The 14832-nt window shown below is 46.8% G+C and overlaps 1 protein-coding gene across 26 annotated transcripts in view; it reads left to right on the forward strand.

Annotated features, from left to right (window-relative positions):
- Ccdc91 (coiled-coil domain containing 91) overlaps nt 1-14832 on the forward strand; it is a 170715-nt gene that overhangs the window by 111131 nt on the left and 44752 nt on the right. For all 26 annotated transcript variants that reach the window (XM_087657856.1, XM_087657861.1, XM_087657836.1 and 23 more), the window contains 2 exon segments: nt 13407-13499; nt 13593-13661. In XM_087657856.1, the coding sequence (XP_087513982.1) occupies nt 13407-13499; nt 13593-13661 (162 nt within the window).

The raw sequence follows: 14832 nt of genomic DNA on the forward strand, positions 1-14832 counted from the left end.
CCTGACTGGCCACCAAGCCTCATGGCCTTGGTTGTGTTTCTGTTTACCATATTCAGAATTAATTCTGAATATCAGGAACATCCCACCAGCCACAGGTTGCAGCATAGAGGGAGTTGTCTGACAGGGAGGGAGGTTGCATCAGGAGACACCCACCAGCGGTCACCTATGTCCATATTTGCCTCAGTCTCTCCCATAAACAACTTTCACCTAATCCAGTCTCTAAGTCTCTTATGTGTCCTTTTAAACGATTTCTGTTTTGGAGGTCTGTGAGTATATTGAGGTTTATCAGTTTATGTGTTGTCTGAAATAAATCAAACTACTTTTTTTATATATTTTTTTCTTTTACTTACTCACTTTGCTTACAGTTCGCTGCCCCCTTTTCTGGTTACCCCCTCCCACAACTCTTCTCCAGAACCCCCCCCCCATGTCCTTTTCCTCTGAGTGGGTAGAGGCCCTCCAAGGTGTGCCTGGACCCTGGCACTTCCTCTCCCATTGAGGCAGACAAGGCAGCCCAGCCACAAGAGCATATGCTACATACAGGCAACAGCTTTAGGGACAGCCCTTGTTCCAGTTGTTCAGGACCCACATGGACATCAAGCTGCACATCTGCTACATATGTCCGGGGAGGCCTAGGTCTAGCCTGTGTATGTTCTTTGGTTTGTGGTTCAGTCTGAGCCCCAAGAGTCCAGGTTAGTTGATTCTGTTGGTCTTCCTGTGGAGTTCCTATCCCCTTAGGGGCTGTAATCCTTCCTCCTATTCTTCCATAAAAGTCCCCAAGTTTCATCTACCGTTTGTGGATATCTGCGTCTGTCTGAGTCAGCTCCTGGGAGGAACCCCTCAGAGGACAGCTATGCAACATAACAGAGTATCATTAATAGTGTCAGGGAGGTGTTTGTCCGTGGCATAATCTCAAGTTGGGTCAGTTATTGGTTGGCCTTTCCCTCAGTGTCTGCTCCATATTTGTCTTTCTTGTAGACAGGATTAAGTTTTGAGTTGAAAGGTTTGTTGGGTGGGTTGATGTCCCTATCTCTCCACCAAGGTTCCTGCCTGGCCATAAGACTCAGACTCCCCAGGCTCCATATTCCCAATGCTGTAAGTTACAGCCAGGGTCACTCTCATTGATTCTTGGTGGCTCCCCTGATCCCAGGTCCCCATAACTTCCTGGTGATGCCCCCCCCAATCTGTTGCAGATTTCCCTTCATTCCCGTGGCCATCTGACCATCCCCCCTGCGCCTCCCACAACTGTCCAGATTGCTTTTCCCACCTAGTTCCCTCCGTCCATGACCATTCCACATTCCGTTCCCCCTTCCAAGTGAGACTTGAGTGTACTTGCTTGTGCCCTCCTTACTGTCCAGCCTCCGTGGGTCTATGGAGTATAGCATAGGCACCTATATGTTATGACTAATATCCACTTATGAGGGGATATATACTATCATATGCTTTGAGACTGGGTTACCTCACTCAAGATGATATTCTCAAGATTCATCCATTTGCCTGCAAAATTTATGATGTCTTTGTTTTTGATAGCTGAGTAGTTCTCCATTGTGTAGATATCCCACATTTTCTGTATCCATTCCTCAGCTGAGGGACATCCGGGTTCTTCCCAGCTTCTGGCTATTATAAATAAGGCTGCTATGAACATAGTGGAACATGTGTCCTTATTATATGTTGGAGCATCTTTTGGGTGTATGCCCAGGAGTGGTGTAGCTGGGTCTTCAGGTAGAACTATTCCCAGTCTTCTGAGAAACCTCCAAATTAATTTCCAAAGTGGTTGTATAAGTTTGTACTCCTATAAGCAGTGGAGGAGTGTTCCTCTTTCTCCACATTCTCGCCAACATGTGCTGTCACCTGAGGTTCTGATCTTAGCCATCTGACAGATAAAAGGTGGAATCTCAGAGTTGTTTTGATTTGCATTTTCCTAATGACTAAGGACTTTGAACATTTCTCTAAGTGATTCTTGGCCATTCGAGATTCCTCTGTTCAGAATTCTCTGAATTTTGGGTCTGTGCCCCATTTTTTAATTGCGTTGGTTGAATTGTTGGTGTTTAGCTTCTTGAGTTACTTATAATGTTGGACATTAGCCCTCTGTCAGATACAGGGTTGATGAGGATCCTTTCCCAGTCTGTAGGCTGCCATTTTGTCCTCTTGACAGTGTCCTTTGCCTTACAGAAGCTCTTCAGTTTTCTGAGGTCCCATCTATCAGTTGTTGATCTCAGAGCCCGAGCCATTGGAGTTCTGTCCAGGAAACTGGCTCCAGCACCAGTGTGTTCAAGGGCATTTCCCACTTCCTCTCCGTGAGCTTTAGCTGGTACTTGGGCCTCTTTCCCTTGGGTGTTTCTTTCACTGATTGAGGGATTGTCTCCTCGGGCACTGGCTACTTTGTTTCTGGGCCTCTCTCTCCTGGCTCTGCAGGTCCGTCCTGTTAGTGCCCTCTCTGGAGTAGCCGGCTTGTCTTGCTTGGTTATGGACTCGGCAGGACACTGCCCTGCCCCAGGCCTGGCAGAGCTCATTTCCCACGTCTCTCCTTTAGTTACTTCCAGAGGGCAGTGAGTACTGGGTTTTTAGCAGGTAGGAACTTGAGAAAATAAATATCGGTAAACAAGGCAAAAGGAATTTAGTCAGAAAGCAAGCAAAACATAGACATGTATCCTGAAATAGATTCATTTTATTAAAAAAAAAAAAAAGTGTGAGCAGCCTTTGCTTCCCCACAGCTGTGACTTCAGTGGATCAGAATGGCATGAAAGCAGATAAAAGGATATTTTCATTGCTCTGTTTCTCAGACAAAATGTGATTAGAAACTCGTGGCAGGTGGGATTGTATCACAGATAACTCCTGTGCTGTTAGAAAATAGCTTTTAGTGTAACCGCATCACTGAGGACATTGATAACGGCTGAAAAGGAGAGGAAAGATGAGGGCCCACAGAGGTTGAGCTGTTAGTTAAGCAGTGGTCTTTCCCAGAGCACAGGAGGCTACTGCAACAGAGCTTCCCTCCAGCTTCAGAGTCCAGAAGGCGCTTGCAAGCAGGATCTGCAAGGCAGTGACAGAGAAATGCAGTGTGGGAGAGGGGTGTGAGTTTAAAGGAAGGGTGTCCATATGTAGATATAGACATACTTCAAGAGATAAAAGGGTAAACACTCTGAGAGCTAGCATGATGTCAAACATCTCTAAATCCTAGGCTTAATCACTTGAGAGCTCTAATATTGTTCTGACACAGAAGCCCTTGCTGCACTGCAGTGTAGCCTCGTCTGAGTCTCCAGTCCTCTTACACATCCACCCCTGCCAGCTCCATCTCTCCGCCTCTTCCCACCCTCCCAGCCTCTTCTATGGCTCTGTAGTGAACCCTATCCTTAGTGATATCTACCCATAAGGCTCTCACAGCTGTCGATATGAAGCCGAGGGAGGTTCCACCACACCTCCCTGCACATGCCTGAGTTCTTGTCTGCTGTGCCCTAGATAGACATTAGCAGAGTCCACAAAGGTGTTGGGAGTCTGTATGCAAGGCTAAAATTCTCTCACCCTAGCACTGTCACGATGTCCATCCTGCAGTCTGTTTAAGTAGAGGAATGAATTCCAGTGCTGAGAACTAGAATGGCAGAGGGTGAAAGTGAGCTCCCATACGGACTCAACAGAACTGTCAGGTTCTGCCTAACTCGGTGGTATCAGAATTCAGGCCATATGAACGTTGTTCCATGCGGTACAACTAGCTCATTTTTTAAAAATTCTATGCAATGGTTTACAAAATAGTGTCAGTGTTGTCTAAGTTGTGATGGTGTTTTTGTTCACTTTTAGCTGTCAAGACCACTTGAGTCTCATTGTTATTAAACAGGCAGACAAAGTGTGCTTGTGAGACCACTCGTCTGCCAGGGAAAACACATTTATTAACTGCTCATCATTGTCCCAAATGTGTACATAGAGACATGTGAACAGAGCATGGCTAGCCAGAGATTGTTTTCCTCCACCACATACCTACCTCCATTTCTTAATTCTCTTCTTACAGTAAATTTAAGAAATCTAATAAATCATTGTTTTAAAACGAAGCCTATTCCACTAATAAGACGTGTCTCCCTTTTTCTCTTGAATGTATTGTTTGGGAAAATGAGTTACCATCCTCCTAAAGCCAAACAAACCATAAAGATAAGTCAGGTTCCTATTCCGATGGAAGCCAGGACATGGCTCTCCTGTTGTGAGAGGGTAAAGTAGATGAACCTTCTGCTGGGCCTTTCTGGAGTTTCTCAGCGCATAGTCTCTATCCAAGTAAAGGAGCATCCTTGGCAGTGGCTGCTGTCCTGTCAGAGCAGCAGTGGCAGGGCTGTGCAGGGGGCTTTGTCAGGGAGCTGGAGTAGGAAACTGGGAAGCATGACCTTTACCCTTAGGTTGACCTCAGTGCCCATGGCTACAGGTAAAGAATGTCCAAAAGGGACGTTGTCCACTCTGGTGTTTGTAATCAAAAGATGCTGTAATGATGCTATTCCTGGGGGAACATGAGCACATAATCTCTCAGCACTGATAGCAAACCAGGGACAGACCACAGATAGCCCTGACAACTGCCCAGACCCAGGGACAAACCACAGACAGCACTGACAACCACCCAGACCCAGGGACAGACCACAGACAGCACTGACAACCGCTCAGACCCAGGGACAGACTACAACACCAGCCCTGACAACCGCCCAGACCCAGGGACAGACCACAGACAGCCCTGACAACCGCCCAGACCCAGGGACAGACCACAGACAGCACTGACAACCGCCCAGACCCAGGGACAGACCACAGACAGCCCTGACAACCGCCCAGACCCAGGGACAGACCACAGACAGCCCTGACAACCGCCCAGACCCAGGGACAGACCACAGACAGCACTGACAACCGCCCAGACCCAGGGACAGACCACAGACAGCACTGACAACCGCCCAGACCCAGGGACAGACCACAGACAGCACTGACAACCGCCCAGACCCAGGGACAGACCACAGACAGCACTGACAACTGCCCAGACCCAGGGACAGACTACAACACCAGCCCTGACAACCGCCCAGACCCAGGGACAGACTACAACACCAGCCCTGACAACCGCCCAGACCCAGGGACAGACTACAACACCAGCCCTGACAACCGCCCAGACCCAGGGACAGACTACAACACCAGCCCTGACAACCGCTCAAACCCAGGGACAGACCACAGACAGCCCTGACAACCGCCCAGACCCAGGGACAGACCACAGACAGCACTGATAACCGCCCAGACCCAGGGACAGACCACAGACAGCACTGATAACCGCCCAGACCCAGGGACAGACCACAGACAGCACTGACAACTGCTCAGACCCAGGGACAGACCACAGACAGCACTGACACCCGCCCAGACCCAGGGACAGACCACAGACAGCACTGACAACCACCCAGACCCAGGGACAGACTACAACACCAGCCCTGACAACCGCCCAGACCCAGGGACAGACCACAGACAGCACTGACAACCGCCCAGACCCAGGGACAGACCACAGACAGCACTGACAACCGCCCAGACCCAGGGACAGACCACAGCAACAATACCACCCAGACCCAGGGACAGACCACAGACAGCCCTGACAACCGCCCAGACCCAGGGACAGACCACATACAGCCCTGACAACCGCCCAGACCCAGGGACAGACCACAGACAGCCCTGACAACCGCCCAGACCCAGGGACAGACCACAGACAGCCCTGACAACCGCCCAGACCCAGGGACAGACCACAGACAGCACTGACAACTGCCCAGACCCAGGGACAGACCACAGCAACAATACCACCCAAGGCCACTTAGTGAACCAGTGAGTTGGGTTATTTACAGGAATATGGGTGAGGAGTTACTTACAGGAGCAGAAATGACTCAAAGACAGCTGCATCACTAAAGCCCACCCCAGCAGTGGTGGTAATTTACAGGTAGCTGAAATCTTGGACCACACTTCACAACTTAGAGGCAGTTCAACAATCTGAAGACTGTCCCTTTCAGACAGCTCAGGTAATCTGAGTATCTCTAAGCAGTTCAGTTCATTTGCCCCTCTCTCTTGGCCAGCTTTACAGTTTGTATAGGGAGGACTTAGTGCACCAGATGAGTTTCAGGGACTTTTGAGTTGTGTACTGCTGAGCCTAAGAGCTTTGATGATGGATGGAATGTTTCACCTCCCTTTAGAACTTTTTTTTGGGGGGGGGGGGGCTGGGGACTGAACCCAGGACCTTGCGCTTCCTAGGCAAGCGCTCTACCACTGAGCCAAATACCCAACCCCCTCCCTTTAGAACTCTTAATACCTGTATCTAAAGAGCTTTCTTCCAAGATGTAAGGCTTTTTTTAATTTGAAAGGTTTATTCCAGAGAAAATTGTTGCACAACACTAGAGTGACCTCATTAAGCTGTTAAAAGAGGTTCACAACTCTAAGCACAGAGCTTTGCTAAGGAAGTGTGTCTGGGCTGATGTGAGCCTTTGGCGGGACAGATGTGTTAGGCTTGTCAGACTGCACTACAGTCAGGGTTCACACAAAACCCTGTGGGCAGAAACAGAATGTGTGAGAAGGAGAATTAGCTGACTACAAGCAGCTGAATGACTCACATGTGGGAAGGAGTCAGCTGGGGCAGGGTCTGTGGGGGAATGTGTCTGTGTGTCCCGAGTCTGCTCAGTGTTACATGAGTGGCTGGGGTAGAGAAGGGGCATTTCCACACTGTATACAGCACTGTAAGTGTTTAAGAACCAGCATAGCAGCACTGTGTCTAAGGTGGATACTGGGGTCTCATCTGAAAACCTTCTACATCAGTACCAGATTAGAAGGAGCCAAACTCAGCAGTCTCATGTATATGTGATAATCAAGCTTTAAACGTCATGTCTTAAGAGTTAAAACACTGGTGTAGTTTAAGGCTCCTGTTTCATTAATTTAGTTCCTAAAAACGAATATAGAACAGTCACTGGCATTGAATGGGTGCCTGTGCATATGGACATGTGTGGAAAAGGTCTTGCTTATTAGATTGTTCTAGAATTAGAGTTAAGCATGCTGAACCTGGAGACATTTTCACTCAACATGAAAATACAGTATCTCGGATGAGCCTCAAATCACACTAGAATGCAGTTGGCCTCATGCATCCATTAAAAGGGCAATCTCAAAGCCCCCAGCCTACCGTACCAACCTCGAGTGACAGCCAAAGAGGCAGTGGCTCTCCTCCCTGTGGAAGAATGAGAAGCTGGTCTGCTGGTGTCAGGGTCTTAAACATAATGAGTGATGACATCAGGTATTCTCCAGGTTTGCTTCCATGGCTCTGAAACAACTTTGGATCTTCACACCATGCTGTGCCTTCCCTGGTAGGGACCCTGGCTCCCCTGCTGTCACCTCAGCATCATTGCTCCTGAGTGAGAACATTGTCCTTTTTCAGGGCAAGTCTTCCCTCTAGACTGAAAGGCAGAAAAAGGACACAGCATGTGATGGTGGCCATTCATTTCCCCCTTGTCCTGGGGAGTGTTTTGATGACCTCACTGTCTTTACCTCAACAATTCGGGAGTCCCACTATCTCTTCAGAAAAATGTATTTGTCAGAGTGTTCCTGTGGGCTAAGTTAAAACTTAACAGTAATTTATTATGATTTGCTTACTTGCACATCCAAAGAAACTTACAGAAAGACAGGGAAATAAATAGCTCTGGGCTTTCATTTCCAGAAGTCGTCTCAGGAGAGGGCTTGTGCCCAGAGTCTCCATTTCTTTGGCTGGAGGTCCTGAGTGACAGCTGTCTTAGTGAAAGTCTATGTGCACAGATTCCCTGACAAACAAAGAAGTAGAATTATTTGTTATTTTTGGTGCCTCATAGTCCAGAATTCCTAAAATTGGTGTGATATGCTGAATTGCAGACTTGTCTGAATAATGTGCAGCTAACTTACTCTCACAACCTTCAACATGTGTGTCCTGTACTTTAAAAATAGGACATTGTGTCTCTAAGCTAGCGTGTCATAGAATCGGACATAAAATGGGTCGTCTATATAATAAATACGTGTATATAATAAATACTGTGCTGGTGATGAAAGCAAACTGCAGTGGGGCGCACGTGATTTTTCCTGAGCTTGTGGGAAGACGTGACAGATAGGAGGTATCTCAATGGGACCTGAAGGTCTGGGTGTTGACTGACAGAAAGTGAGCCCCTTGGGGTCTGCTGCAGTCTTCACACCAAGCTCGTCACCACGGGCGTTGTTCTGTGAGTGCTGATAGAACCACACAGTCTTGCAGTAGCCACTAAAATGAAAATACTGTGACACCAGAACACCCTTTAATGACTTCATAGGTCATCTGCACATAGGTTTGGAGAGAGATCAAGAAACACCTTCCACTGAGATTGAGAGGCCCTTTTCTAATATGAATTATGTCACTGTGCATGGCACCTTTTATTCTAAGCCAGGAACACTCTCGAGCTTCCAAAATTGAATTAGTTACTTGAGTATCGTAAAGAGTTTGAGGCCAGCAGTAGAATGTCTCCCGTGTCAGGTGTTCTAAACTGTGGTATAGTGGCTTGCTCTGTGCATGTCGGTTGCCGTCCTGCACTTCAGGACGAACTCCCTTGTGAGCAGTGGCTGTCCAAGCTTCTCTTCCCACTTGACTGGCAGGCTTTGTTCTAAGGACTGCTTTTAGGTTATAGCAGCTGCAGTGTTCCCATCTTCCTGGTGCTCCCATTCACACACAACTTCTACGTAGTCTGTTCTCCTAGTAGCACCTCATAACACAGCTCATGACCCTCCCAGTGGCCCCCAAAGTGTATAGTTTCCCTCAGTGCTTACTCTCAGAAGGGCACATTCAAAAAGTGGATTCTGGTTACTTGGAAGTTTTAGTTATTCAGAACAGCACTGCACACACGTGTCCAGAGTTTGCATGGACGTCAGTATTCAGCTCCTTTAGATGAGTCCCAAGGAGGCTGATTGCTGGTCCTTATGAGGATCCATGTCTGGCTTTGTAAGATGTTGCCCAGTGATCTGCAACAGGGCTCCTGCTGTTTTACAAACTTAGTCTACCTTAAAGTATTCCTTTGAGACTTAAAATTCTAGCTGGCTTAGGGATATTGCTATGCAAAATATTGAAGTGTGGAGTTGTGAGATAGAGGAGCATGAGACACAAGGGGCCACTGCCAGGTAGTTTCTGACATGCTTTCCTGAAAGTGAGAATCACAGCACTATATGCTCTCAAGGACAGCACAAGCTGATGGCTGAAAAATGCCATATGGAGTAAAGCCATTGCCTTCACTGCTGTGTCTGTCCTCCTACCCTCCCTGGCAGTCATCAGGTGAATGTTCATGACTTTCAAAATTCATATTGCTACAAAATTCTGAGAAGGGCAGTACTGGGGCAGGGCCTGGAGGGTGGGCTCAGTACCTCAGGGAGTGGCCATGAGAACCCAGCCTTGGAGGTGTCACAGTGAGACCAGGGAATTTCTGCAGACTACATGCATATGACAGGAAGTTTCTGCTGGACATGACCTCCGTGTCCTGTAGTATTGTCACACCATGCGAACGGAATGCTTCGAGGATATGAGATAGTTGCTGTTGGGCTCCGTACATCTGAGGGTCATTGCTCTCGATCTGCTGGTCACTGCTGTGAGAGCCTGCTGTGCCGTGTTTACACAGAGAAGGGTTTTCAAGAGCTGTTTCATTTAGAAGGTGTTGAGACAGAAAGACTCTGCTTAAATTTCGGATTGTGTCAAAACCTCTGTTTAAGTGAATCAGCTGTCTAAGGTGGAGGGCTGTGTGGAAGTGTTGTCCGTCCGCCTTTGCTGCTGGTCCCCTAGTGCCTGCTGGTACTGTCCATCTGGCCTCTGTGCTGCCAGTCTCCCAGTGTTTCATTTCTTCACTTGGTAAATCAAAGCCCTGCTTAAATTGGAGCTGCTGCTTGCTGATGTTCCCCCAAGCTTGTTAGGAATGTAGCTATTGGTTGAGTAGATCTGCTACTTCAGGCATATTACGGCTTGATTTTATTTGCAGGAAGACGCATGTTGATGTTTCTGGTTTTGTGAAATCTCAGTTTATCTTCCAGAAGGTTTCTTTCCCAACAATACTTCACTCGTTGACCCATAAATTATTATCTGTGATTTATTTTATAGCTTATCAAGTTATCATGCATTTCCATTCACATCAAACAGAAGTAGCAATACTCTTCTAGATCCTTCTAGATTCCTTTGAGATCACTTGTTGTGCACAGGATAAGAGACTTGGAGAAAGTCAGAAACTTGTTTAGGATATGCACCAGCACCTCCACCCCAAATACAGAAGACTAACAGGAGGTTTCAGGTCTATAGTGTGTAGGTAAGCATGCCTGGCCACAGGCCACAAAGGTGGCTTAATCTAACTGTAGTAGAGAGGAGGTGCCATTGTGATCAGGTGGATCTGCTCCACACATGTCTTGTAACTTACATTCGTAGCCCAAGGAAGAAGAGGGTGTTGTGTTGGGTTTTGGTTTTGTTTGGTCTTGTCTCACATTCAGGAATCAAGTAGGAACCACAGAACCTCAGTATTTAAGTACGAGTCTGCGGGATCTGAGTGCTTTCTTTTGGGATGATTTCCAAAGAGATGAAGCATTCTAGTCCTCCATGCTTTGTGTTTCAAAAGATGGTTTTTGACAGCCTTGTACACAGCTTCTACTGCATAAAGTTAGAACTCATTTCTCCAATTGCAAAATTTTATAACTTTTATTTTTATATTTTCATGTAAAATATATAAAATCTTATTAAACTTTTTTTTATTAAACTTGCACTGTAGTTTTAAGAAGCGATATATTATCTTATGTAAGCAAACTGTAACAAACCCCTCTTGGATGATGCTGGCTGGGATAGTTTCAGTTAATTTCTGTAATGTCTTTTATGGGGCTGTAAAGGCTAGTCCCATTAAGCAGAGCAGCTGGGGGAAGCCGCCACACATCAGCTGTTTCTCAGTGAGAAGCAAGACCACACTGCTGGCTCTGGCCTGTGGCCTTTGCAACCCACTGCTTGCACCTGCACACAGACATCCTTGGCCACCACCACATTGCAAAGCCCTGCGAGTGACTGGATTCAACCTACTTTCAAACATTACCCCAAGCCAGCTTATAGATATTTGCAGAAGAGATAAAGATGTGTTTTTAAGACAGTTTGTGATTGTTTTATCAGTAGTAGAATGGGTGAGCCCACTGAATATTTATACAAAAAAATTCTACTTAGTCAAAAAAAGAGAGAATCAATTCCTGATACGCATAGTTGATTGTCTGACTTTAATCTCTATAAACGTGCTGAGTTAAAATACTCCTCTGCTGCTCCTCCTCATCTTCCGTGAGTCAGACAGTGAACCAGATGGGAGGTCATTCTGTCTTACTTTAGGTGAACAGCACAGGAATAAACAGGAATTTACATCTTCTACTGTAGATGATTACAGTGAGAAGGCCTTCTGTGGAGTGTTACTTATGTAGCTTTTCGTTGCTATGGTAATTACTAATAGGGTAGAACTGATAGTTGCAAACACAGTTATTAGATAGTTGCATTTTTTGGTAATGACTTTATAAAACTTGCAGAATTCATTAATACCTGAAAAGGGACCACCCTGGCTAAGGCTCAGGTTACACTCGGGGCAGCAGGCAAGTGTGGGACAGCACAGCCCTCGGCTGTAAGGTTCGTTGTTGCCCCAGCTCACATAAAGCAGACATGTGCATAACCCAGGGAGGCTCCTGATTACTGTATCCTTGTACACTGTGAGTAAAGCGCTCCTTCAGCGTTAGTGTCAGTCAGCGCTCATCCAGACAAGGCCAGGCCGTGCGCTCTGTACGACTGCTGTGGTGAGAAGCCTCCTTCTGGTGCATTTTCTCAACATGGCATTGCGTTTTAGTACACATATCCTGTTGAGGTGTTCTCCTTGGCCTCTGAGGAAGCTGGGCTCCCGTGTCACTCACTGATTTCCACTCATCAGGTCTGCATTTTCTTGCGATTGGTTGTTTTTTCCCTAGAAATGTTGTTTATTGGATTATGTTTATTAAACCTTTGTAAGCCTAAGCTGATTGGTTTTCATGTCAAGAGAATTACACTTACCTTTCCTTCATGCTCATGTCTGTGATATATATGTATATGTATATTGGCATGGGTATATGTATGTGAATGTACATGTGTGTGCGTGTGTGTAGAGGCTAGGGATAGCTGTCAGGTGTCTTTCTCTTCCATTCTCCATCTCATATTTGGAGGCAAGGCCTCATTCAAACCCAGAAGTTTCCTGCTGGACTGGTCTAGCTAGCCTGCTTGCCTCTGGGTTCTCCTGTCCCTGACACCTGAGTACTGGGATCGCAGGTGTGTCCTCTCCAGCACTTACAGAAGCACAGGCACTCCAAACTCAAGTCCTCACACTTGCATGCATTCTACTGGTGCACCATCTTCCTTCTAGCTTCCTATTTATCAGTTTTAATGTTTGCCCCAGGTGGGACCTTTGCATGTATCTCAAATGGGGCTTTTTCATGCTGGGTGAGGACCTTAGATGCAGTAGGCAAGCATTCTGCTGTGGAGCTAAACCCCCAGCTCTTTTTCTTGCTTTGTTAAATTTTGAGACAGGGATGTCTGTGTACACAGGCAGGCATTGAACTGGGCACTTTCCTGCTCAGACTTGAGACCTGGATTCCTAGTTAATGATTGGATGATGTCTGTGACCATGCACGTGTGTGGAGCGTGACAGCTAAGGCTTCTGTGTGGTCACCTGGCCTTGGCAGACTCACATGGTACCGTAACTTTTCACCTGTATTGCAGTTAGACTGGACTTGCCTTTCAGGGGAAACTACTTTTTTTTTTCTTTTCAGAAATGAGATGGGAAATACATTTGTAATTAGAGAATAACAGATGACCCCACCCAGGACCTTGGTCACTCTGTTGAGGCTCTAAAAGCAGAGGATGATTAGAAACCTCCGTTCAGATAACAAACTTGTCAGTGATGGATGTGGTGCAGCTCCATGGGTGTGGAATGGGCTCTACACACTTGATGTTTCTTCGAGTTCATGGGTCACATGTTAGAAACTGGTGAGATCTTAGAGTGAGAAAAACGGATCTTCTGTCTCCCACAGAGGTTAGGTGGACATCCAGAACGTGTGTCTACGCCACGGGCTACTGCCCAGCGGTTTAGGAGACCTCTCTCCAAGTGGGGCTCTGTGCACACATTTCATGTTACAATTGATTTGTCGGTGTGAGGTCATCGCGTGTAAGCCAGAGCTTGAGCCACGTGCTCAGCTGAAACTGAGAGTGCAGCAGGGTCCCGGGCACGGCTTGAGACGTGCCAGCTCCGGTGTTCTGTACCCTCCACACTCACTTTGCCAATGCCCATGTTTCCTTCAGTTCTTGCTGTTCCTTCCCTGCTTTCCTTGCCGGTGGGATTTCAGAACCACAGTTACAGCTCAGGTGTCTTTCCTTGTAGCATCAGAGGCTCCTAGAAGTGCTGGACACCGAGAAGGAACTGCTAAAAGAGAAGATCCAGGAAGCTTTGACGCAGCAGTCACAGGAGCAGAAGGTAAGGCTTTGTGTACCTGCCAGGGCTGGGGCGGGGAGGAGGCTTCTGCTCCCTTCCCTGCCTGCATCCTCCCTGCTGTCTTCTCATTTGCAGGAAACACTGGGAAAGTGCCTACAGGAGGAAATGCAGAAGAACAAAGAAACCCTGGAGTCCGCTGTGAAGGTAGGTGTGCCTGTCCAGGCCTTGAGGCTATGCCCCGGCCATAATGCCATGTTCTTTCTCTGTGGAACTGCATCCCATCTCGTTAACAGAGTCATTGAACACTACTTTGTTCCAGAATTCCATTTTTTTTCACTTTTTAATGACCATTCATATTCCTGTCGATTCATATTCTATGATGTGTTGGCAACTGGAAGGCTTTGCAACACAGATTATTAGTTACTTCTTTAAAACCCATTGCGTTAGGCCACTGATAACCACTTCCAGTGCAGGGTGGAGATCACCAGAGAGACAGGAAGACAGAAATAAACAGACAGCTTGTGACTTGAAAGTAGGTTCTGTAAGCATCACATTCGGTTTTTGAATAGCATACGTAATCTCACTTTGTGGAGGCTGGCGATCCAGAACTATTGTGATTTTTATCTTTTCCCTATGAAGCCGACAGTTGGGTAAAAATGTGATACACACCAGCAAGGCAATGATTAACTAATTATTCTGACCATGTAAAGTTGTATATCCACATTCAAATGTTTTTCAGTAATAACTCACCTTAGAATTGAGCCTTGAGAAGCGGCTAGTCTTCTGAACTGAGTTGTGATCTGAGTGTGTAGCTAAGGAAGATGTGGGGGGTCTGCGGCTTAAGTGTGTCCTTCTAGGAAATGGCAGGGAGCAGGAAGCTGACCGAGGAGAGCACTGGTAAGGGCTTGTGAGCCTGAAATGGGGGACAAAATGAATTGCCAAAGAGGGGCCAGAAACCAAAATCACGAGTGTAGAAGTGGTTCTAATTCAACTCATCTGTTAGGATGCATGCCGGGTTCTGAGTGAGGAGAGAGGCAGGAAGAGGAGAAGGTGTAGCTGTTTCCTTGAATGGAGACTGGGGTAGACTGAGTAAAGGTAACGGATGGGAAAGTTCCTCTTTGCCTTCCAGGACGTAGGGAGGTTGGTGATAGGATGGTTACCGTGGATGAGTATGAAGAGGCCTGTTAGGTTATACAGAGATGTGCAAACTCAAGAAGTGCAGCCTGGTGAATCAGTACTTTCCAGATACCAACTGTTTAGAAATCATGCATCAGTTACTGGGGTCTTTGAAAATTCAGGAAAAGAATTGTGCTGTAACAGACCTGAAAGACATGTTTTAGTAGCATGTATTTCCTTCATCACAACTCATTTAAAA

This window comes from Rattus norvegicus, chromosome 4, assembly GCF_021556685.1.
Source record: "Rattus norvegicus strain SHRSP/BbbUtx chromosome 4, alternate assembly SHRSP_T2T, whole genome shotgun sequence".
NCBI lineage: Eukaryota > Metazoa > Chordata > Mammalia > Rodentia > Muridae > Rattus > Rattus norvegicus.